At 38.4% G+C, this 25787-nt stretch overlaps 1 protein-coding gene across 4 annotated transcripts in view; it reads right to left on the bottom strand.

Annotated features, from left to right (window-relative positions):
- Nucleotides 1-25787, bottom strand: part of KCNQ5 (potassium voltage-gated channel subfamily Q member 5) — a 285418-nt gene that overhangs the window by 36642 nt on the left and 222989 nt on the right. For 2 of the 4 annotated variants that reach the window (XM_051777722.1, XM_051777723.1), the window contains exons 4-9: nucleotides 15617-15792; nucleotides 15057-15182; nucleotides 6982-7092; nucleotides 4991-5086; nucleotides 1610-1704; nucleotides 37-63 (exon numbers count right to left, since the gene is read on the bottom strand). In XM_051777722.1, coding sequence (XP_051633682.1) covers nucleotides 37-63; nucleotides 1610-1704; nucleotides 4991-5086; nucleotides 6982-7092; nucleotides 15057-15182; nucleotides 15617-15792 — 631 coding nt within the window. The remainder of the gene's footprint in view (nucleotides 1-36; nucleotides 64-1609; nucleotides 1705-4990; nucleotides 5087-6981; nucleotides 7093-15056; nucleotides 15183-15616; nucleotides 15793-25787) is intronic. The other 2 variants (XM_051777724.1, XM_051777725.1) reach the window with 2 other exon arrangements.

The following is a 25787-nucleotide window of genomic DNA, read 5'->3' as shown; positions in this document are numbered from 1 at the left end:
AATTTCACAGATAAAAGAAATAAAGGAACTACAAACCTGCTAGAAGATTCCCCTTGTTCTTTTCTTCAGGTCAGGGAGTGGGAGGGAAAAATGTAATTGTTATGCAGATAGTAATCACATTACTTAGTTACAGATAATGTTAGATATATGATAAATGTAAATGGGTATGTTAATTGGTGTACAACACACACATAACATTGCAACCACAAAAGCATTCAAGCAAGACTCATAAGTACAATGCTTCTGGAAAAGAAACTTTTCAGTTGTTTTAACACATGCATAACATGCTTTGTACATACCACTGCAGACTGAGTTGGCAAAGCACTTAGGCAAAATGCATTGCTGACACATATATAACAGAAAGCTGTATGTTCTTTTTAGATAAAGTTATTTTTGGTAAATAAAAAGGTTTAATTTTGTGATAGTATGGCAATATCCTTATTTAAACCAACAAGTAGATGCAGTTTTGAGGGACAGTCATATTTTAGAATATTTTATATGGGATACAGCTTCATTATTTATGTAATTTTATATCTATCCATTTATATCAATGTTGCCTTCAACCTGTTTGTATATGTAAGAAAATCAATGTTCCACGTAACTTTTAATCTAAAAGCTCCTTTTAGTTTAGAGCATTTTGGAATTACAGTTATGGTAATAGATTACTTACGGCTCTGTTCTTGTCAACTCTTTGAAATTCAAAGATCAGCTTTAGATACCCAGCCAAACTTCCTTTTGGCTGAGCTTTTTGGCACACAATTACCTTTTAACTGTCATGTGGATGTTCATCACCCAGCTTTGAGAGAAACCACTAATTCTCTTGCACTGTCTGCAATAACAACAGTTAGGATGCTTATCAGAGCTTTCCCATAAGGCTCTTAGTGCTCTCCTTTTTGATCTTTATCAAGTATCTTTTACTTCCTGATCTGTGCCCCATATTGAGTCAGTCAACTTGCTGCCTTCTACTAAATCTTTTACTGAATTATTGAAAAGTCTTGGGCAGCCAGTGCTCTGTGAATTCTCACCCAAACTAGGATATAAAATATTTCCTGTCTGCCAAACTCTGGCATCAGGTCTTTTTAGTCATCTTCCACTGGCTGTGTGTATTAATGAATATATATTTTTCCCTAAGGAAATACTGAATATGTCAGACATTATGACAAAAAGAAGCAAATTCCCCAGTGCATTTACCTCCAGAATACCACAAGGTACTCTTCCTTTAGAAAGGTAGATCAGTAGCGATAGCCTTTTACAGAGGCACAGGCGTAAATATACCATTGAATCAAGCATCAAGCTCTGCATCAAAGTTAATATTTTCCTTCTTAAAGATAATTTGGAACAGAGTGAAACATTAACCTTGATGCACAAGTGGGTTTTTGGGAAAATGTTTCTAATGCTTGTGCATTTCTTATATGAATGGTAATGATTTGTATTTGTCCCACTGTCCTAGGCTCCTAGATAACATCGATTTCATTTGTTAGTTGAAATTTTTAATGAGAGGACTTGAGAGGATTTAAGAAAACAAACCAAGACGAAACAGACAAACACTAGTTCTCTATAAGCTTGAACAGACATCAAGAACAGCACCAGCTGCCGTATTTGTACCTACTTTGTAGGGCTGCAGGTATGCAAGGCCTTCAAATGAGGCTTCCAGGTAGCAATGGAAACCGATTTCTCATCAGCAGCATAACTACGCCATACACACTACGTGCAGGATATGTGGTAAAAAAAGAAAAAACAAGGCAAGAGGGAGCAGGGGATGAAACAAAAAATTGAAAAGCAGATTAGTCACCAATACAAGTCATGTCTTTCTCTTATCATTCATAGCACTGATACATGCCTGAGGGGAGGAAGAATACTTTCATAATATCGCCAGGTGGCTGTCAGGTTTGTTCGGCTGGCATCGGTAGAATAAAACCGCCAGGAAGCCTGGTATGGGGAAACAATAGAAAAGCACAAAGGAACCAAGAAAATGAAGTGATAATGCCACCACACTGACTGCATGGCAGTAGTGGAGTGAGGGGATTTTGCTCAGATTGGAATGTGCTCTGTTAGGTTGATTCAGGAAGTACCAGTAAAAACATACCAAAACTTTTGTGAATCACAGTACACTTTACAGGTGAGGTAAGAGTTACTGGCTCCATGAAAGCACCAGAATATATTCAGCCCATAAAGGTACTTAGAGAAGCATTGCATGGATTTATTTGTGACAAGTCCATAGGGGACACCCACACAAACTTGCAGTCTGAGGTAAAGAAACTGTCGTAATACATTCTGCAAATTATAATGAAAACTGGGCAAAAAGTATTTAGAAGAAAAGAGAAGCATTTTCTGCGGTTTGAAACACTGCTAAATGTTTAAAACCACAAAATTAATAATTTCAAAGGTGAGTAACCAAAGCATAGCATTGAAAATCTATCCACTGCTTAGATTTATATCTGCGTGTAGAGAGTAAGACGGAGCCTTGGTTCCACAAGCTGGAACACTTTCCCTGATGTCAGCATAGCTATATTAACTTGTACTAGCTGAGTATCTGCACTTCCTATATATTGTCAACCATTATATGTCATCTAGGTATTCTTATATGGAATATATTGTGTTTTCCAAATACATATCTCCCAGAAACACACCTCGTCTTCATCTACAGATGGAGAACTTGTCACTCACTTTATAACTTGCTTAGTTTGTTGATCATTCTCATTGTCAAAAATGTCTGTATTATTTTTAATTCAAAAGTAATTGATTTTGCCTCATATCCAGAGTTACTTACTATGTTTCTGTCTGCTACATTTAATAGTCCTGTAGGTTCCAGGACTTCCTTTCTGGAATTATGTTAAGATAATTCTCACACTGAATAATTTTTACAAGCTAAAGAATTGAGAAAAGTATGTCCATATGAAACATTTAAATTTTCTACAGCTATCTTTAGGTCAGGTAAAGGCTCTGGCAAACAGTCTATCTGTGGCAACAGAAGAGTTAGCACAAACTAATTCTACAGAGCAACTGATTAGAAAATAGACATTATCCTGATAAGATTTCCACACTGATTTCCATAGGAGTTCATTATCAATATCTAGAACAGACAATTTAAAAAATCCTGGGCACAATGATATGCAGTTCAGACAGATCCTACATTTATGAACATGAAATTTTCTTCAGTCCTTGACTCATTTTCTTCCAATGTTTTATTTGCTTTCTCCAATATTCCAGTCTCACTTACAAACTTCAGATGCTGAATTGATATATAATATATTAATATGAGCATCATCATACACTACAGTGGTAATAACAGCTTTCTTCTTGTTTTGTTTATGGTTCTGTATCTAAGGACTGTAATAAAACCAGGTGGAGGAACATACTGGGAACTTGTATGAAACTCTTGACCGTCATTTCCTGCTCTTTCTCTGTGTTTCTTGTGCTTCATCAAATCCTTTCTGGTGTCACTAATACTGGGATAGAGGTGTCTTGTAATAATCTGAATTCACTGTTTCTAGGTCAAGTTTTGTATTTGTTGTATTAAGACATTTGGCAGAAATTATTTCACCCTAAAAGTCACCCAGATCATCCTCGGTTTTTTCCCATGAGCCTGCCCTCATATTTCCTATTCTGCCAGCCTTGTTCCATCCTCAAATATGTCTAGCAACATTTTCGGATCACTGAATGTGTTAAACATGTAAATGAACATGTAAGTGCTGAAAAGCCTTCATCATGGAATCCCACAACAGATGTTTTCCTTTCACATTGATTTTACCTGTTGGGAGTCACTCTCTGAAATCAATCAGATAGCTACTGGTAATCTATTTAGCATGGTGTCTTACTAGTATAATCTTACTAATATATAAATAATAAGAATAGCTACATTCAAAACTTTAATCTATTATATGTTTCCTTTGGCAACCAAACGTGGAACAAGTAGATTAGAATATATGTGTTAGAAAATATGTTAGACAGTCATTCTAAAGTACAATAGACACAAAAGGAGTGTACTTATTTTTATTAATTATTCTAACAAATATTAAATCTTAAATATTTATTATTTAATAATAATTGAACGGTAATAATGGAAACTTTAGGAACTTTAGGAACTTTAGGAACTTTAGGAAAGCTTCAAAGACAGTCTTGCATCTGTCCTGTACTTAACATGGAACTCTAGCATATTTGTGCTCAGCTTCTTTTTTTGGACTTACTGTTTCAAAATTAAAAGCCAGCATAAATGGCACACATAGAAAATTTGGCATCCCAAACTAGTGCTCTAGAAGATTATTTCCCCCCTTTTTTTCTCAGTGCATCAAGTAAAGTGTGGTGCAAAATTATTCTTTAGAAGATTTTCTCATTTTTGACTAGGACTGTAAGTTAGGGAAAAAACCTACGCAAAACAGCTGCTTAACACATATCATGCCACTTTTTGTTGATCTGCACCATCATGTCAATACTGGAGCTGAAACAACTTCACAGAATTTCAGATATTTTGGAATTGTTAGTGCCTACATATTTCTATGTTTAGAATTGACTAATAGTGAAAGCAATTCTCTGTGCAGGACACTTTTTGTCTTCACCAAGTATATCACTCACTGGAACACTCTAAACCCTGTAATAAATAAAAAGTAGCTTAATATAGGCAAGAGTGCCACCACTGTCAGTTGGGTTGTCTAAGGATCAATTTTCTTTTCCCAAATAATTTTCTAACTGCAGGCATGCATTTGTCATCCTTGCCTTGGATTCTTCAACATGGATAGAAGAACTCGAAAACTACACTTATAAAATGCCATATACAGTTGGACTTGATGATCTTACAGGTCTTTTCCAACTTAATGATTCTATGATTCTATACAAAATTATGGAACACATAGCAGTCACTAGATACAGTTATTTCATTAAACTAACCAGTTAAACTTCATTTCCACAAAACTTTCTAAATTTAATAATAAGACTCACTCCAATCTGTACTTTAAATCACATGCTATTATCTTTTTTGTGATTTCATATTTACCTGAATTAGACTTGCAGCTGGATTCCTTCTTTTCTCAAAGTGTTTCTGACGATGCTGTTCCTGCACTTTCAATGCGAATCCCGAGCCAAGGATGCCCTGCAATACAGTATGTAATTTATCAGTGTGTAGGTAGTTTTCCAGCAAATATACATAATTAATTACAATGATTTTATGAAGATGTTTCACCATACGATTGCTTCAGATAACACATCTATGACAGTATATGACAGTATAAGGCACAGCACCAGTGCCCCTTTTGTGGTGCAGCAGGAGATTCTTTACATAACATCTGTGGCACTACCAATGACCAGCCACCCCAGCCATTACCTGGGTTTGTGCTGCGCTACATTTCTGCAGTGATAAAGGCCATGGAGACAGATATAGATACATATTTATAAAATCAAGCAGGAATATTCAGCGGATGATGAAATGATCAGTTGGCAGATACACCAAATAGATGTGGACCCCAGAGTTCACATCTGCAGTACTCATTATAACCTTTGATTTTAGAAAAGTTAAAAAATGCTTTTCTTAACAGATTAAGACCATTTCTTCTCACTCTTTCCTATCTAAATAGTGCCCATAGTTTATTCTATAGGCTATGAAAAAAAGTTGATTATGAGACCTCTCCCATTTTAGCTTTTTACCTTTGAGTAAGATAAATTTGACTACTGCTGAACAGATCCAAAGGCTGAGAATGTTTTCCTCCTTGACTTGCAAGGAGTGTAATAATTCTCCTGGGGTATGTCTGCATTATAAGGAAGAATATTTCCACTTGATTCTTAGTCAGAATAATATACTATTAGAAGTGAATAAATTTCACACATACCTCTTGTTTTACAGACAGATTCAGCACAGAAGTGTTTATGAGGAATATTATTATCTGTGCATAGGTATGACATGAAGAACAGAAGTTCTGGCATCTCTAATATGGGTTAATCATCTTTTCACTGTAGTGCTCCTAAGACTAACTTTCTCGTTAGTGGTGACTAGGTGACAAAAGGAATTAATTACAGTAGGTGTCAATAAATGTCAAATATTCACAAACAGGTAATGTATTATAATCATAATGCATTGTAGTATGCCAAAGATACTGAAATGCTGTACCTAGAGTAAGAAATAAATGCAGTGCACCAGCTGCTTTAATGCTGTTGGCAAATGTTGACTTTTAATCTTGGTTTGTCTATGTGGTTGAAAACAAATGAAGTATTATAACAGACATGTTTTATAGTGATCTATAGATAATGTGTCTGAGTATTAAAATATTAAAATGTGTTACACTGGAGACAATACAAAAAATACAAATGTCACTTCTCAATTCACACTTACTGAATAACAATTTGAAAAAGAAAGAGAAGTTATTTCTGAAGTTACACTATATTTTAGTCATTAGATGATTCTCATTTCCATTAAAGTCTCTTGAACATTGATAAAAACAACATAAACAAACTGTAACGTTTATTTACAATCATTCAGAGAAAATGATAGTTGCATTTTTTACATTCAATGATATTAACCTTTAATTGATTTAAAGCCTTCTTCTACTCTGTTGGTAGCCTGAACATGGTAACACAAGACAAGCTATTAGAAATATCTCACTTTTTTTTCAATATAATCTAACTCAGAAAAACATGTAATCTACTTTTTATTTTGTCTTGTTCTGAAAAATTTGAAAGAAAATTATTAATATATAAGGCACAATTCATAACAAAAGAAAGTATTTTCAACCTTACACAATAGTATGAAGCCTAATTTAGGAATATTTCCTAGTTTTATCTGTGACAGAGAAACTAAAAACCCAAAACCAAAGCAACAACACCAAACCTTTTGTTTGGATTTTGGATAGTGATTCACTAGTGCTGTCACAGAGCAAAAAGCCTTAAACAGTTGCTCTTCATGTAGACAGCTTCCTTCAGCTTTTTGTATCATAGCAGTGGCAGGAGCTATGGAAGTTTCTATTATCTTTTTACAGATTTTATAGGCATACTCACAGCAGGTAGTGCAAAGAAAGAAATGCCAAGTAGAGCAAATCCTGCAGAAAGCAGCCTTCCAAGCCAAGTAAGAGGAGTTTTGTCTCCGTAACCAATGGTTGTCAATGTGATCTAAAAAGAAGTTAATGAACATTGTGGTTTACCAGAAGTCACTGACAGATTAGTTGTAGTTTATTTACATTGCATGAAGCAGCATTTCCACCAAATAATTCAAGACATATTAAATATATAGTTGTTTCTATAAAACCCAAACATAAATAAATTAACATTAGGACATTTTGCTATGAAAACTTAAAACTGTGTATGATTGAATAAAACTGAAATAAATAATAAATGTGAGAAAAACACCTAAATAAAAAATAAATAAGTGTAAAAATTTAAAAAACCTCAGAAAGTCTTGATTATAAATTTGAGGGAAAAGATGGGAAGTTATGTAAGCTGGGAAGAAAAAAAGTGTTCTTTTCCACGGATGTAAAGGAGTTTCACCTATTTTCTGCAGGGAAATATAACTATGCATTTGCACAACTACACAAATATAAATTACAAAGAAATCATACTGGAAATATATAGCAGGGAGGAAGTGGATGCTTGCAGATGATATAAAGTCAAAGGAACTGCAAGAAGAAGCTTCATTTTCTACAAGCCCATTAGTACAATTTGAAGTGTATTGCCTCTTGAAACACAAAAAACACTAATCAAAACATGGAAGGAAATTTAAGAAGTTCCTGATCCTTTCCCCTTCCTTCTGACAGGCTTAGATACACCTGTATCATCCTGACATTAATCTCCAAAGGTTAACACTCAGCAACAGATGCAGAGGTACCTCGGGCTGTTGGACCGTATTAGGTCAGACCTACCTGGGCAGAGGTCAAAGAGAAAGGGAGGGCACCTCTAATCCCTTCATATGATGAGTCTAACCAGAGACTCAGCATACAGATGCTTCAAAAGCTGTTCTGTGGAAGCCAGCACCCCTGCCGTGCAGTCCATGGCAGATTTTAGTGCAGGTGAGAGGGCTTGCTGCATGTGATTTGTTGACCACAGGCCACTAGCAATGTGGCAGATGCCACTGACATAATGGTGTGTGGGTGTTGTTCACTGAGAGTATCTTGGAGGCGAAAGATTAGGGCTTTGTGTGTGTGTGGCTGAGGATCTTCCCTGACCCAAGGAATTGTCCTCCAGGCTACTCTTGTCCTGGGAAGCACATCAGTCCCAAACCTGGGGACTCGACTGGTGGGAGAAAGTTGAGTCTCTGTGCTTTCACCTTGGGGAGTTTGGGTTCACATGGCTGCTTGACATGGGCAGCTGGAGGAGGTGTGGGCAGAGCAGAGGATTTCCAAAGGCTGAGTGGGAGGCTGCAGAGCGTGTGCTCAGGCAACGGCACAAGATGTTAAAAGACAAAGATAGACAACAGTAGGCTGAATGCCAAGGACTCCAGGGCCTGTTATTAGGGAGAACATGTGCATGGAGAATTATTTTACATTGTGTACCAAATGTGGGCAAGTTCAGGCTTAGCAAATATTCTGGCAGCAATGAATTCTTCAGGAAATTGCCTTCTAGAGACATTACTTTGCTTCCAGCTTCCTCAAAGTTCATTCCTAGGCAAGATGGCCAAAAAAATTCTATTTAATGCCGAGGTCACCACGGGACAAAAGAAGGAAAGTCTTTTGGAAGTAATTAGATTTCAACTATTTAGGACTCTGTAGATAGTAAACAGTGCTTTTAATTGCTCCCATTGTTGGGAACAAGCTGCGGGTGTAATTTACCCTGAGAAAGCCAGACACTAAGAGTGAGAGAGATGAATTCAGGCTGCTGCAGCTGTAATTTCAAGTGGTTATCAAGTCTCGAGTTTTGTAATGATAGACTGGTCACAGACACACAACTTTGCATAAGTATCATGTCTCAGTCTCCTTCCTTGCTCTTCTTCACTTCCCTGCCCCTTCCTCTGTTCCTAGCTTTTAATGGACTCTTTGGTGAGCCAGTGCCACCCAGGAAGGGGGAGAGAATGATCCACATTTCTGTGTGGTTTGTTTCTACTGCTTTGGTGTGTTGTGTCAGCTCGTGGATGTGCAAACAAGCTCCAGAGACTGCACAAGGCAGTGAGGGACTGAGATGGAGCAATAAGGAGGAAGGGATATGAGAATGCAGTTCCCTCATTTCTGGCACATGTGAGCTGATGAAGCCATGCTCTTGGCCTGGCAAAGGGGCTTGATTTCATTTTCTGTTGTTTGCTGAAGATAATCACAGCTCTTCACATCAGAGGACAACTGCAAAACAGTTTCAGGCTATTAAGAGCCTGAGAGCAGTGAAGCACTTGAACAAATTAATCCCTGAATAAAACTTCCTCAAAATTTGTTTCCAGGCCAGTCACTGCAAAGCAGTTTGGAGCTCTGGAATGAGCCCACTTTCTTGGCTTCTGTCCAGTTCCCTATCTCTGCCAGACGCTGGAAAGTACAGAGATGTCTCCTGCCTGAGTTAAAGAGAAGGAAACAGAATCAAGTGTCATCTGCACATTAATGATATTGCCACCAAACTGTATTCCAAAGAAGTAAAAGATAAACTTGAACCTTTGGGACCTGACGTCTGAGAGTGATCCGAAACCAGGAGCAGTCACACATACTGTGTCTGGAATTTCTCCAAAGAAAATAATAAGATTGTATTAAAGCCTTTCCCCCAAATGTTCTAGGTACTAAGTACTTAATGGTATCAGTCTGTGATTAAGCATATCAGTGGCTTCTTGCTCACTTCAAGCTGCTTTATCTCAGGGAGGTCTTTACATGGGTGTATAGGTGTCAGCACTGTTCTGTACTGTCTTATTCAACACTGAACAAATGGGTTCAATCTTCATTTTATACAACTCCCATCATACAAATAAGAAAATGTTTATCTGGACAACTTCAGGGTTAAGTTCAGGAATAATCCTCTGCATCTTTGTAAGTGTTGGGAGTGAATGACTGAACCACTGGCCAGGCCCTGACTGGAATAATCCCGAGATTAAATTAACGGTATAGGGTGTGGAAAAGTACTTAATGTGAAACCACGACATGAGAAATTTCCAGACATCACTGATAATACTGTGAGAAGCAGACAGAAGTTACAGTTAGCACTGTGAGGGAAGGTTGGATCCCCACAGTGGGTAAGAGAGAAGTAACCACAGTTCAAATGCAGCTGGAGGAAATTTTTGGGGACTTTTCAGGGATTACAATCCTTCAAGGGCAACAGCACAATAGGACTGCATCAGAGATACCATACGCATCCTAGACTGACTAGGGAACAGAACTACAAAATCTGTAATAGCAAACTTGTGAAGGTAGTTAGAGATGGGTTGTTTATTTGAGAGACTTGATCAAGAGAAGCAAAAAAATAATGAAAAAAGAAGATACAGTAAAAGAAATAACAACATGTGTAAATCATGTCTTTTTGGAGATACCTGCTGAGCAGCTCTGTGTCTAATCACCACAGACTAAACTAGGAAAATAAACCAAACCTTTTAGAACATATTTGTTGATTATTTCGCTCAACATGAAAAATAAAATGCTTAGGTGTTTAGCATGATCTGGTCATTGCAACATGCACAAAGGAAAGAGAGATCCCTCCAGCAGGTAACTCATCCCAAAATGTAGGGTTTGGGCTTTCCTGAAAACAAATGTCTAGTACTACCTGAGATATCCTAGGGCATCTGAAGAGGGACCACCCACAGGAGAGGCAGCAGACTCTCCAACAGATCTTTGACTGTATGCTTATGTTTAAGCACCTGAATCACACTCCTGCATGGCTAAGTGAGCTAGCTGGGTTCTGTCTTTCATATCAGATGCAAACCACTTCATTTTGGTTACTTCTACAAATGAGGTGTCTGGACAGACTAGCCAAGGCAGACACTGTCTCCTGATCGGGCTTAAAACTCACAATGATGATAGAATTTCTGTTTTCTCATTGCTGGAGCTAATAAATATGCTAATATAAGTAAGTGAGGTAATATAATAATGAATGCCATTATATAACTTAGATGACTTCAGTTAGATGAGATAGGACCCAGGAGGCCATCCTCTATGCTAATATTTCTTTCTGATGTCATTTTATGTTCTCCTAGCAGTACTCACCTTTTGAATCTTTATATGACATCACTTAACTGAAAAAAATGTAGTTTGCTCATGTTCTCATTACATTAAATGGGAAAAGTGTCTTCAATATTAACTCAAATGAGTTAGTCATTGTGACAATATTATTCATTGTAATATGCTTTGTTCACCAACAGGTCACTGTGGAGCACCAGAGCCATTCTGTATCCAACTGTAACCACTAAATACCACTAGAAAATAATGGTATATTAAGACAAATTCTGTCAAATGTGTAAGAGAGAGAGGAATCTTAATTTCATTGCATTTTCAGCTAAAACTAATTAGTGTCAAACTAAATGTCACTATAAACACACACAGTTCTATTCAACACCACTGTTTCTCTGAAAACCATACATGGTTTGTTTTGAAACACTTAAGTTTTTTAATTGACCTTTTGTTCCCATATAGTTTGGTTATTTTCTTCTGTTAAATGAATATACCTTGTCTGTCAAAACAAATTTTGAACTTGAGCTCTTCATATAACATTCACTGTTGGGTACTGCTGTGTTAGGCAGCGCTGTGGGGACCCCAACCACAAGAATATTCACACTAGTAATACTAGCATGATGTTTAAATTGCAGGTTGCACAGTACAGCATGCAATTGCAAATACAGTGGAGTATTCATATGTAAATTTGGATGCCATATCCTGCCTTTCATTTCAATGTAAAAATATGGGCTTCAGAAATGGAGTCAGTGAAATGACCATAGCAGGGTATGGCCCTCAAATAATCTGAATTAATGAATGGGTTAATTGCAGCATACCAGGGCTGATCCTGTAAGGAGGGGCATAGTGCCTCTAAAGGTTTGAAATTTCAGGCAACTATTTGCGCCTGACTTCAATGCTGTCTTTACTTTCTTGTACCTCTGCCATGACAGAATTCAGTCCAGGATTTGGTAGATAATCTGTGGTTCAAGTTAGAAAAACTTTTGCAAATAAACAAACCAATGAGACTAATCATTGATTTCCCCTAGAATGCCACAGAATCTGACCTTTTCAAAAATCTTCATGTGGGTTACTCTGGCAGTAAAAACAACCATGACTAAGAAGCACATTATGCATTTCCCACACACTGTTTTACATATTATACAAAAAATACTATTATTAAAATGGCAAAAATAACAGGTAAAGGGGAACATTGATTTCCAGTAACTTCGTGCACTTGCTTAAGTGCATTAAAAATTTAAATGTATCCATGCCATACACTGGGGAAAGAAGAAAAGATATAGAAATGTACAATATATATTGTTTGCAGGGTTTTTATTACAATTTGTTGTTTTTCCTGCTGAAATCTAGACAAGATTCCTATTTTCTCAGTTGCACTACTTATATAACCTATGAGTCATATATTTTCACTTCATAGTGTACAAAATATTTTAAGCACCACTTTATACAATGTTTATTTCCTAGCAGGGTTTTTCCTTAAAAAATAGCAGTCAGCAGGTAGTGCAGAAGCAAATTCTAAAATAAAAATCTTGTTCCTGCTGCTAGAGCTGCTTAGGGAGAAGAATCTGGATCTAACACGAGCCTAAGTCAGATGTCAGAGTGGAAGTCTGACTTTGCTGGGAATTTCTCGTTCCTTTGCATATGTCTTCACCCACCTGCTAGCAGGTGGGTACAGTCCTCTCCTCAGTCCAAACTTCCTGCCTATGCAGAGCTAAGTCACACATGTCCTTGCAGAGAGGCAGAGGGTGTTTTCTGGAGAATCGAGTGTCTGAAAACATCCATTCCCAAAATGGTGCATTGCCACAGGAGGGTCTCTTGCAGGACCACATCCCCACTGCCACCCCTAAAGGGGAAATGGCATTTTCAGACTGCCAGAGCCAGGGTACCCTTCAGTGAGGACACCAGCATGCCAAGCCAGATGCTTCACAACCATGTCAATACAGGAAGGTGAGAAAGCTTTAAGGTAAACCTCAGCTTTTGAAGAAAAGTAAAACAAAATAAATTACAGTGATGCAACTGAAGGCAAAACTTTCTCTCATGGCTTTAACCAACATGAATTTTACATGTGTTTGGACTACAGGATAAAATGTGTATTTTATCATAGATCTACCTTGATGCTCTAAAGCAACAAGTTTCAGGAAAAAATACTTTTGTATATTTGCAAATGCACAAGTAAGGCTTACTAGGTTTGGCTTTTCCAAGCTCCCAATTTTTGCACTGATAACACAGAAATACAGTCTCTAGGGAAGACATGCAACAAATGACTAGCCCTTAGATAAACAAATTTCAAAACCACAAACTACCCTTACTAATAGTAAGTGACCTTGATCTTAGCTCAAAATGTAGAAAAAACTTAAAATTATTTCCCAATAATTTGGAAAGGGCTTTTTCACAGTTCATGGGTGCATGCTCTGAATCTGCAGATACTACTAAGTCTAGATGAAATCTTGTCAGTAGAAGGTCTAAGGGGAGAAAGCTCCATCTGTGCATCCTTATGATGAGAAAAGGTAGCAGAGACTGGTTCAGGTCTTGCACTTATTCCAGGAAAACTGAGTGTTCTAGGTTATTTGGTTATTTAGCTAGGTTCAGCATTAATTAACAGGTATCATTTCACTACCCAGCCACTCTCAGAGCACACTGTTTTTTCTACAGTACCAGAAGGAAAAGAAAAGCCATTTTATACTGGTTGACAATAACTCTGCTGTAGGTTTTCTGGGAGCAGATTTCTTAAGCTGCCTAAGTAACTCTCACAATTACAAGATTCTAGATCACTATAGGGTATTTTTAAGCAAAAAACCCTACACATTATGTTATTTAAAAAATAAGAAAATCAAAACTTCAGACCTAGCCTTTTGTTGTTCATTTAAAGCCTAGTTTAATTAACCATGTAAGCATTCATATAATCCTCCATCTTTCAGAAAAGCAGTCAGACATGTACTTAGATACCAGAGATTTCAACAAAGTAAAACCAAATTATTCAATAGTTAAACATGATGTCAAGTAAATCAGGGGCTTTATACCTTTAAAAAATAACATTGCTAAACCACGATGGGCATATTCTTGCTTTTTGTACTCAAAGTACAGAGGAAGGAGAAGCAAAATCTTTCTAAGGGTACTGATAATACTCTCCCTTTCACCACAAAGCTGGTGTAAGATTTTTTTCCCTCTTTCCTGACACTTGTTCCTCTTCCTGCACTGCAGCTTACAGCCCTCTTGATTTGTATCAAAGCAGGTCTTTGTGGGGCCATGTTACAAACTATATTACTGAAAGGCCGTGGGTTAAAAAGTACAATGCCCCTCAGTTCAGGAAGGATATTGAGGTGCTGGAGCAGGTCCAGAGAAGAGCAACAAGGCTGGTGAAGGGACTTGAGCACAAGTCCTATGAGGAGAGGCTGAGGGAGCTGGGGTTGTTTAGCCTGGAGAAGAGGAGGCTCAGGGGAGACCTCATCACTCTCTACAACTCCCTGAAAGGAGGTTGTAGCCAGGTGGGGGTTGGTCTCTTCTCCCAGGCAGCTATCAGTAAGACAAGAGGGCACGGGCTTAAGCTCTCCCAGGGGAGGTTTAGGTTGGATATTAGGAAGAAATTCTTTACAGAGAGGGTAATCAGGCATTGGAATGGGCTGATCAGGGAAGTGGTGGATTCTCCATCCCTGGAGGTTTTTAAGATGAGACTGGATGTGGCACTCATTGCCATGGTCTAGTAACCACAGTGGTGTTGGATCAAGGGTTGGACTTGATGATCTCGGAGGTCCTTTCAAAGCCAGCTGATTCTATGATTCTCTTGAAGGTTTAGTGGTCTGGTTTGAAGCAGAAACACATAAACAGCTATTCTGCAGGATGGGCTGAAATCTGTCGATGTACAAATGAATAGCTGGAGGAGGGAGCTTCTCAGATAAGTTTTTTTGCCAGTGAAAACAATTCATCAAAGAGCACACTAAGTTAAAGTCCTCTGTAGGTGAAATTCAAAGCACTTTAGCATACTGGTTAAAGAGTTAGGTTTTTTTCTGTACTTACTGTGCCCCACCAGAGAGCATCTGCATATGTCGAGAATTGGGTATTTGCATCTTTTTCCACCAGATAAACCAGGAAAGATGAAAAGATGAGTACTAAAAATCCTATGTACCAGGCTGTGATTAATTCCTAGATAAAACAAAACAGAGATCAATATCCACTTTAAAGACTGAACAGAATGGCATCTTAAGGAAGACATAATTAAAAGATCTCCCTCTACATTTTTTTTTGCATTTGTGCAGTTAAAAGTCAAGTGGTTCCCTATGGCCGCAAATTTTCTTTGAAAGTGGACCAGATCTACTCCTATGGTTTGACGCTTTAGCAACTTCACCAACAAATAATAAATTACAACTGCATATCAAGGACAACATTTCCAAGATATCCTAAAAACTGTTAGCATTAAACATGGTCTGATGTATTTGTGCTAGTTCACATTAAAGTGGATGTTATTTCAGAAAATTTTGGGTATTCTGCTCAAAACTGAGTTTATGTCCTTGGCCTCTTGTTGAATCACATCAAGTGAAGATGTCAACCAGACAAAATTAGTATCTAGGATTACATACCTTGCTATGTGCATAAACTACTGAACCTAATAATTTCCAAGTGCCTCCTCTTCGGTCCATACGCACCATACGAAGGATCTGTAGGAAACGAAGACTTCTCAGTGCTGATGTTGCAAAAATGTTACCCTGAGTTTTTGCAGAAACAACTGCTATTGAAGCGATGAGAACAATGATGTCTGAAAGAAATACATTACAGAAAACATTAATATCCAAGCATCAATAAATAACACATATATGTGCATGAACTGAATGAAGAAGTTGAATGAAGAGAGAGGCTCTGTACTGGGTCGATATCCAGAGCACTGAGATTCCTGTTTGAGGTAGGGATGTGAGGTCAGGACTGGTGTCAGAACTACCTTGGGAGCCTCCAGGGTAAAAACTAAGGGTAGCAATTTTCAAAACATATGGATAAGAGGAGCAGTGTTGAAGAAACCTCATGTAAGTGCTTTGAAACCTGAGGTATCAAACTGTAGAAATCAATAGATGGATTAGAACTTTTCCCCTTCATATATCTCCCCATTGCAACTTTCCTATAAAAAGACAAAAAAGAAAAGCAAGCTAGGAAAAAAATAGAGTAGCCCCAGAGGCGAGTGTCCAGTGGAATTAGACTTACAAGCACAGTACTAATTTCCTACGAGAACAGACACTATGTGGTTGAGGAACGTGGTTTCTGGACTCAGCTCCCCTGATGTACCATTTCCTGGAAGGGAGGAAATAGAGTACTGCGTACTCAGAAGCACTCTTTTAGCAAGCAGCCTGGAAAGTTTGTTGAAGTTCAGCAAGTGTTAGAGTTTATTTCTTTGGGTCACAGATTAAAACTGTAAGAGAAACTTTGGTGTGCATGAGCTAATCTACCAGCTGCCCTTGGAACCAGAACATCATTTAAGGGGAGATGAGGACAAGCAGCAGAGTGATGGAACATGGATGCTGTGAGAAGGCATAATATTCTTTTACAATAATTGGGGTGGACACATTGGTGTGCACGGAGTGGGAAAACATAGAACAAGCTGTGTAACTTCCTCACCTCAAGATTAATTTCCTAACCATCTTTAAAAGCTTAAAGAGCCTTTGTAAGAAGTACCTGGTTTTAATCTTAGGGTTTTGTGTTGTATGTTTCTATGCAAGGAAAATCTAAACCCATGTCTGCTAGTGCAGAACTGAAAGCAAGTCCTTGTTGATATGAGTTTTACTTCTTTTGTACTGGGTATAAACACTCATCTTGTCCCAAGCACAGCTTCTATAAGTCAAGAATTAGTAAGTGAAACTCCTCACCTCCACAGGCGAGTGGTGAACGGTATTGACTGTACCTACAGGTAGGAGACTGTTCTCTTAGCCTGCCCTAGTACAGCAGGAAATAGCTTTTGTTCATTTTGCTCAGCCACTGAAGGAAATTGAGGTCTAAATACCTTTCCTTGCCTGCAAACATATTGGGTTTCTCTGAACTCACCTATGGATGGCTTTGTGCTCTCATTACAGTGCCAAGGGTACAGACAACCTGTACCTGTGGTTTAAGGATTGTTCTGTTAAATTGTGGAAATCTTTGTCACAAGGGGCTAGAAATTTATATAGGTTTAAAGCCAGTTGGACAATCTCATGGGAGAAGATTTAATCCTGGGCTAATTAATACCAAAAGCCCACTTCTTGTTCAGGACGTCTCCAAGTAGGAGGTTGTTGGAAGCTGAGAGACGCTTGCAGAGAAATATCACTGTATATTTGCCCTGCTTGTGTAATGTTCCCTGACTGTTCACTGTTGCCTGATGTCACTGTTGCACATACTGTGTTGGGCTAGACTGACCTTCTGCCTGTCTTAAACTCTGACATTTTAAAATATCTTTGGCTACTACATAGGTGAATCCTAGGTGGCTACTATAAAATTGGCTACCAAAACCACTGGATTTGCTTCTAGATGTAAATCCAACAAGTTCAGAGATCAAGAAGAGCCAGAAATGGATAAAGTATCCTGGAGTGTTTCTGCACAGCACGAGTCTCAAGAGCACAGCAACCAGATGCAGAAGGTCTTGGTGAGAATTCAGAAATAGGAAAACTGACAAGGAAAAGTTAGACATCACAAATTCTAATGGAGATCAGAAAAATTGATGGGATGGGATTGAACTCCACATGAAGACACTTGAATTTAGGTGTCTACATGTGAAGCAGGTGTTTAAACTTCCCATGCAGCACAAGGTAATTGTGTCAATTGAGAGAGGTGCAGCTAATCCTCAGGAGGGCTCCTGCTGTCTACTCAGCTGCCTCGTGCTCTAGGCTTGGTACAAAAAAGGCTTGATTCTGCTGCCCAAATTTATTTGTCCAGTGCCATTTGATATGCCTTAAGGTATCTGAGACATCTCCTAGATCTGTCAGCTATGCTCCTGGACCTGGGAAAGCTGTACTCTTCAAGAGAAGTCACTGGAGAGCACGGAATATCATGTAACAGGGGACACCTCTATGTACTCTGCTCAACTAAGCCTTAGATCTCAATTGACTATACTGGAAGTATAGACACTTAGCCCACACATACCCACCTAAAAGCAAACTTCTATATTTAGTTGTGTTTATTTGTATCCAAGGCTCACATAGAGTGTGCTGGAATGCCTTGAACAGTACGGACTGTGCAGAAGAAGTAGTGTCCCTGGTGATGAACATGATGGCAGGGTGATCTTGACTTGTCCCATGCAGGTCCAAGTGGAGCAGCAATGTAACATTCATTTTTATTTAGTGTTGACTGACTAGCAGCAAATCAGAGACCACTAGTAAAGCAGCATGCATTCCTGCAAATCATTCTTAGAACTTAAAAAAAAAAAATGTCACCCAAATATTATGAATTATGAATTCGGTACAGAAATTATTAAAGTGCTTACTGGGGGTTTTGGCTACTGTGAACTAATTTCAACGGGACATTTTTTTAAAAAAGTCAGTAATGTGCACCTGCCCTTACTCCTACTTATTCTAGGAGCTCTGACAGTTTTCTTTATAAAATAGTTTTATGGAGGCCCCCAACTTCAAAAAATTCAAATTAATTCAGTCTTGCCAGCAGCACACAGTATCTACCCTTCACTGTTGGGAGCCCTCTGCCCCACTAAGGGTCTCGAGTCCCCTCTGGCCATGAGAGACAAAGAAGCCAACAGCAGCATAGCTCTCTTTTGCCTTTTAAAAGCATTGGTCCAAAGAATTTGTCTACTTGTGTATACCCTCCTGTCCAGAGGGTAGAGATGAGATTCTCCCTAAAGGGAGGAAAGGCTGAGGAAAAAGGGGAGGAGAAAATGCACTGGAACTTATTTGAAAAACAGCTGAAGGGAAGAGAACCTGCCCTGGCTGCTGGAGGTTTTTCATACCTTGCCCTCATTGTCATCAACTTTTCACAGCTCCAAGCCCCACCAAAACCCATCCCTAACTCCTCAGGCTGCGAACAGGGAAGGAAAGAGTGTGTCTATCACCTAAGTCAACCTTCCCTGGCTGTGTTTCCCTAGGAAGCAGGGAAGGCAGGCAGGCACATTATTTCAGTGGAGTTTAAGTTGTTAGGAACAGGTGTAAGATAAATCAAAATAAACACTTCTTGGAATGGAATCAAAGTCCAAAGAAAAGTTTGTAACAGCTGAAAGTCACTTCTGAGTATGTAAAACTTTCTTGATTTTCTTATCTAAACATAACCTTGAAAAAAAGAAAAGTTAAGTACTTTATGCTTTTCTCCCTGCCACATTTTTATATAGTATGCCTCAGGTGGCATTTGCCCTCTTTTAAAGCAAGGGAGTAAAATACTATTCTGAACTTTCTTTCATATTCCATATGAATTTATCTAAAACCTCCATGGTATTTCTGTATTTTAAGGAGGCTTTACCGAAGTTTATTGATATTTTCCTCTTTATCTTTTAGTGGTAAAAGTGGGAAAACAGGTAGAATTAAACAGTAACATTTCAATTAATTTAATGGGGCCTCAATTTTCACTCTGTATCTTTCTGCAAAACACCAGAGAAATTTTGGATGTGAGAATGAGTAATGGGTTATATAATTCCAAACTTCTCTGTGATTACTTATTATAAGACAGAGGTTTCTTATACACATTTACCCCTTTTTTCTTTTTCCAAGCTAATATCTTATGTATGATCTTCCAAAACCTTAAACACCTTCAGCCATGATGATGATTTTATTCACTCTTTTGAAATATCTCTCATATTTTTATCCTTGTAGATAACATCCTCTCTTGTTAAATCCAGTCTGAGATTTCAGATCCTCTCAGTATCTTCTGCAATGTTGACTTTCAAACACTTCATTTCAAATTAAATTTCAAACCATTAATTCTTTGACTTCAGACCTTTCACCTAGTAACACTCCAGAAATCCTGAGATTATGAAAGTTTTGTGAATAGTAACTTAAAAAGGCTTTTTTAGTCAACAACCACGTTAACAACAGGATCCCCTCATGAAATATAAAAAAAAGATGAACCCAGAACTCATGCGTGCAACAGATTACACTTATACATTGTCCAATCTCACTAAAAAAGTACATGTAGGTAAAGAAAAGTAACTGAACCCCAGTAATGTAACTACCCGAAACTTGAATAATTTATGCAAGATTCGTCAGCCTGAGTTCTCTACTTCACAGAGGCAAGCTAGTGTTGAGCTGCCCTAGTCTGATCAACCTTAATCAGAAATTCTGGATTGTTTGTGTTACCGATGGAGGCGTAGTTGGCATTCTAAGCTATAAGCACTTCTAATGGCAACTCTGTGACTGAGAGATAGATAATCGTAGAAAAGGAGGCATCACAAATCCTCATAAGAGATTGTTTTACTTCTAATTATTTTTCCAATGCAATTTTCCTACTATGAACTTTTGGTATGTTGTGAGATTTTACAGTATTCAAAGGTATCACGCAAATGGACCCAGTTATACAAGTAAACAGAGAACACAAAAGCTTTATTTGGATGTTGTGAAACATCTCAAAGCCTTCATGTGCCATCAGAACAATCTCTAAAATTACAGAAAGCGTGTCAGGATGACTTCTTACAAGGGCATGTAATGACAGAACAAGGGGGAATGGCCTTAAACTAAACAAGTATCAATTTACAGAATCACAGAATATGCTGAGTTGGAAGGGACCCACAAAGACCACCGAGTCCAACTCCTGTGCCTGCACAGGACCATCTCCAAGAGTCACACCATGTGTCTGAGAGTATCACCCAAATATTTCTTGAACTCTGTTAGACTTGGTGCTGTGACCACTTCCCTGGGGAGCCTGTTCCAGTGTCCAACCACCCTCTGGGTGAATAACCTTTTTCTAATATCCAACCTAAACCTCCTCTGACACAACTTCAGGCCATTCTCTCGGGTCCTGTCATTGGTCACCACAGAGAAGAGAGTTCAGTGCCTGTCCCTCCTCTTCCCCTCATAAGGAAGTTGTAGACTGCAATGAGGTCTCCCCTCAGTCTCCTCTTCTCTAGAGTAAACAGACAAAGTGACCTTAGCTGCTCCTCATATGGCTTCCCCTCAAGGCCTTTCACCATCTTCATTGTCTTCCTTTGGACATTCTCTAATACCTTAATGTCTTTCTTTCAGAGACTGAAACAGTTAATGATTTACACATTCTAGGATCGCCAGGGGAATTTTGCAGGCTGGGAAGGCGTGGCTGCTCACCCAGTGGGGCCCCTGCCAGTGCTGCTGAGGGGTTGAGTCCTGAAAAGGCAGGAAGAGCCTTTTTTGCCATGCCCTTCACATGAACTCTGCACGTCTGGCCTCAGCTGTCAGAGACGTTGGAGGGTCAAAGCCCATCCCCCCCACCAATCCTGAAAGGCCAGAAAAATCCTTTTACCATGGCCCTCACAGGAACTCTGCACATCCCCAGGAGACGTTGGAGGCTTGTGGCATGACCCATGACACTATCCATGGTAAAACTCCCCACCCCGAGGAGGTACAAGGTGTTGCCACCTGAGCTGGAAGTATATAACAACTCACAACTTCTTTGAGTGTGTGAGCTTCCCTCCCTCACCCTCAACGGATCAAGACCATCACTTTGACTAATACACATGGAAGCTGCAACTACCAAGTTTCATTGCTGGACCCCGTGGGAGGTGACTACATACATTTTTCCACCCTTATCCTTACCCTTACTCTCCTTTACCCTTATTCTGTCTTTCCCTTTCTCTCCCTTATGCATTTTCCTTAAAGGTTATCTTTATGCCATATTGCTATAGATGACAGATATAGATGATGACACCCAAAATGGCAACATACCTATTTACCTTTGAAACAAAAATTGTTCTAAAATAAACCTTACAAATATGTGTCTTCAAACACTGATTATTCAGTGTGGTTTTCACTCTAATCCACCCCAAGGCATTTATTAAGAAGAACCTGGGTTACCTCAGGTTGTTGTGACACCCCTTTCTGGCGTAGGTCACAACACTTTCTTAATATCTTTCTATTAATAGCTTAATATCTCTGTCTTATATTGTGGTGCCCAAAACTGCATACAGTATTCAAGGTGAGGCCACCCCAGTGCAGAGCAGGACAATCCCCTCCTGTGACCAGCTAGTGATGCTTTGCCCCCCAGGACACGGTTGGCCCTCCTGGCTGCCAGGGCACTGCTGACTCAGATTCAACTTGCCATCAACCAGGACTCCCATGTCCCTTTCCATGGCTCTGCTTTCCAGCATCTCATTCCCTAGTCTGGACATACATCCAGGGTTGCCCCATTCTGGGTGCAGAATCCGGCCCTTCCCCTTGTTGAACTTCATATGGTTGGTGATTGCCCAGTCCTCTAATTCATTTAGACTAGATACTAAGAAGAAATTCTTTACTGTGAGGGTGGTAAGGCGCTGGCACAGATTGCCCAGAGAAGTTGTGGATACCCCATTCCCAGATGTGTTCAAAGCCAGATTGGATGGGGCTTTGAGCAACCTGGTCTAGTGCGAGGTGCACATGGCAATGGGGTTGGAACTAGATGATCTTTAATGTCCCTTCCAACCCAAGCCATTCTATGATCCTGTGATATTAGGAAATGTAATTGATGACAATCTCTCACCTGCTCTAAGCTCACATACATGCTCAAACTAATACACAAACCTTCATTATCTTTCTCTTTTTCATAATCTTTAAAGTAAGAATATGTTAGTAGGAGTTTTTCTTGTTGCCTGCATTTAATGCTAATGTGTTGGAAGATCCTTCTAAATAAAAATGCTACTTTGAGACAATACAGGTTAAATGAATCTTGTGAATTTTTTTCTTTGATTTTATCTGAATAGAGAAATGAACAATATTTAATCATTTTTGGATCATCACTATTGCATCAGAATAGTGTTTGCTATAATTTCACAGAAAATGCTCAGAGTTCACACACTACTGTTAAGAATAGTGGAATAGGCCAAAAACCTCAATGACTGTCAATTACTGTGTCTGCTCTGGCTACAGAGCAGTACAGAGAGACAACAAATTAGAACATGGGTAGGGCACATCTGCTCCCAAAACTGCAGAAATAAACAGAAAATCTCAAGAGTTTGTGTTATCTAGCCTGCAGCTATATTAAATCACAAAGGAAATTAACTGGCAAGTGTATGACCAAATTTAAGCTACCTTTAAGCTGTCCTTCTAAGTCTAATTTTGGGTTATAGTTATTATCTATGATCTAGAGAAAAGACACAGCTTGTAGTGGTCATTTCTTATGAGTAGTTCTGAGGACAGTTCATTACCTACAATTTCAAAGTTACTCTTGGAAAAAAACCCCAACACTATGATTCTGTGGTGTTACAGAGACACTGGGCTCCGTAATTCACTAAGAGCACCAAGCCTGCTTTCACATTGGCTCCATCTGCTTACCATGGCACAGATCATGCCTGTGGTACACTTGCTAAGGAGTTTAAATAAGTTTTAATTGAGGTTTACAACAACCACTACATAGAAACAACTAAGAACTTTCTATTTGTGTCACTAAGAGGTGTGAGTGGTGGAAGGAAGTTATGACCAGCATTGTAGTTTTTCTAATATCTCTTTGTATATCAGTCCTTCCTGTAGCTTCATCATGTTTATTGCTACTCTCAGAACTCTCTTCAATTTGTCTAGCTGGCCAGGACTGAAGGATATCATCTAATCAATGTAGAAAGGTACTTTGAATTTTAATCAGACACTACAGCACAAAGGTAGCACAACACACATTCCAGAGCACTGCATTTGAGCACATCACACTACAGAAACATGATAAGAAAAATATATTCAATGGGCTCTGTCATAAACTGATATAAATTGGATATTTTAAGCAGTTTAAGGTAAAGCCTGACTCCTGACTCTGGCCATATATCAGTACGCGAAAATAAGGTCATTCTTTTTTGGATTCCTAAAAGAAATAGTCCGTTTATACAAACTTGACTGTAGGAACACAGCCTTTTTGCACAGTCTAGAAATATATTGGGCATTGGTGTATTTTATGCTCCTGTGGGTTAGCTGAAATAAAAAAGAAGAAAAGATATTCACAGACTTTTAAGGCTTCTGAATACCCTAGTAGAGGGGTATTCAGAGAAGGAAGTATTTGTGTCCTTATTCCTTAAGCACTTGTTCCTTGAGAAAGGTCATAGAACAGAAAAGGTAATTTCATCATGACTGGCTGAAAACCTGCTTTTAGCCTCAAACAAGGGATTAACTACTTCCCTTTACCGGTTCAGGAGGGTAAAGAATAAAAACTGTGATTAGAATATACTAGAACTATTAATTTGAAGAAGCAACCATAATGTTTTTATCAGGTGGTGGTTCCTTTTCTCTGTGAATAGTCCCCTTGCTATGAAATCAGTGAGATATTTCACATAGCTATGGCAGAAGAATTTGGTCAAATATGGGCTGAACTGCCAGTGACCTTGCATAAGTATTTACCCCAGAAACCATGAATTTTCAGTATTTTTACCTATAATTACATCTCTGAACAGAGAAGTAAATGATATTACCATATTTAGAAAGATGATGTGTATTGTCATGTTTTGCAAATTACCCAGTTGGAAGAAACAGAATTATTTATCAGCAAAGAAAAATTCAGTATGTGCAAGATTGCCAAAATCTGCAAACTGGATTTTTAAAGACTACTCTGGAGACATACAGCCTTTTGCTAGGTCACCTGAATTCACCCTCTGAAATATAATATACTCAAGCATTATTGTCTGCTTACTAAAAAAAAAAAAAAACAACCAACAAAACTCAGTTTAATAGCATCCATTGCATTATATCACCTGAAAATCTCTAACGCAATTTGGGAGAGGCAGGAAAGCAGAGTTCTGCACCTCCCACAAGAAGCTGAGCAGACTTACAGCAATAAAGCCTTAATTTTACGGAGAGAAAAAAAACCTGAACACCACCATCAACAATAACAAACTCCAAAGCAACATGAGATTTGCTTCTCATTTGCAACTCATCTGAGTTTTGCATTTTTTAAAAATAATGGTGCTCAGGATCTTGCTAAAGTTTGCTTTCAGCTATGTCTGAATATAGCTTTTCTTTCTGGTCAGGGATTGGATCTCTCTACTCAGATGCCAGACAGGTTATGATTAATCATCACCTACTAGTAAAAGAACTTGGCAGATATCTTCAGGAAATTCTTGGGATGGATGATGATATTTGATTTTTGCAGATGTTGTTGTCACTCTAGCGAAAAGGACTTTGTGTTTTCAGATATATAACACCGTCTGGATGGAAATCATCTTAATTGTCATTACAGGCAAAACAAGTTGGTGATTTTACTTCCTTTTTAATTTTTTTCCAAGATGCAAAACAACCTGGTATTTTTAGAAGTAGGAAAGTGAGCTACTTTTTTGTATCAAGACAATTCACAGAGATAAACACAGATGAGTGTGAAAATTGACTTTTATTGCTGTGGAAAAAAAGGAAGATAGTAATGTATGGCAGTGTCACATAAAAGAAAAGAAGTTCTACAAAAATATGTAATAGTGTTTAGGCACTAAAGTGGAATTAAAAAAAAATCCAGAGGCTACTACTTCTACTCTATTGATTTTTTTTTTTCTTCTAACAATGGAAAATGGCAATGTTAGTCACTGCTTTCCATTCTAAGGGGTCCACTAAAACTGATCTGTGCATAGATTGGATTTCTTTTATCATCAATTGAGCAATGCCCCAGTGAAGAGAGAAAAAGAGATGAATTACCTTGAACTCTTTTCTCCCTTTGTTGTTTTCATTTGCAATGATA

The sequence above is a fragment of the Manacus candei genome, unplaced genomic scaffold (genome assembly GCF_025592945.1).
Source record: "Manacus candei isolate 608988 ecotype Guabito, Panama unplaced genomic scaffold, ASM2559294v1 h1tg000011l, whole genome shotgun sequence".
NCBI classification, from domain to species: Eukaryota; Metazoa; Chordata; class Aves; order Passeriformes; family Pipridae; genus Manacus; species Manacus candei.
Note: the sequence above shows the minus strand (reverse complement) of the source record. Positions and strands in the feature narration are given on the sequence as shown.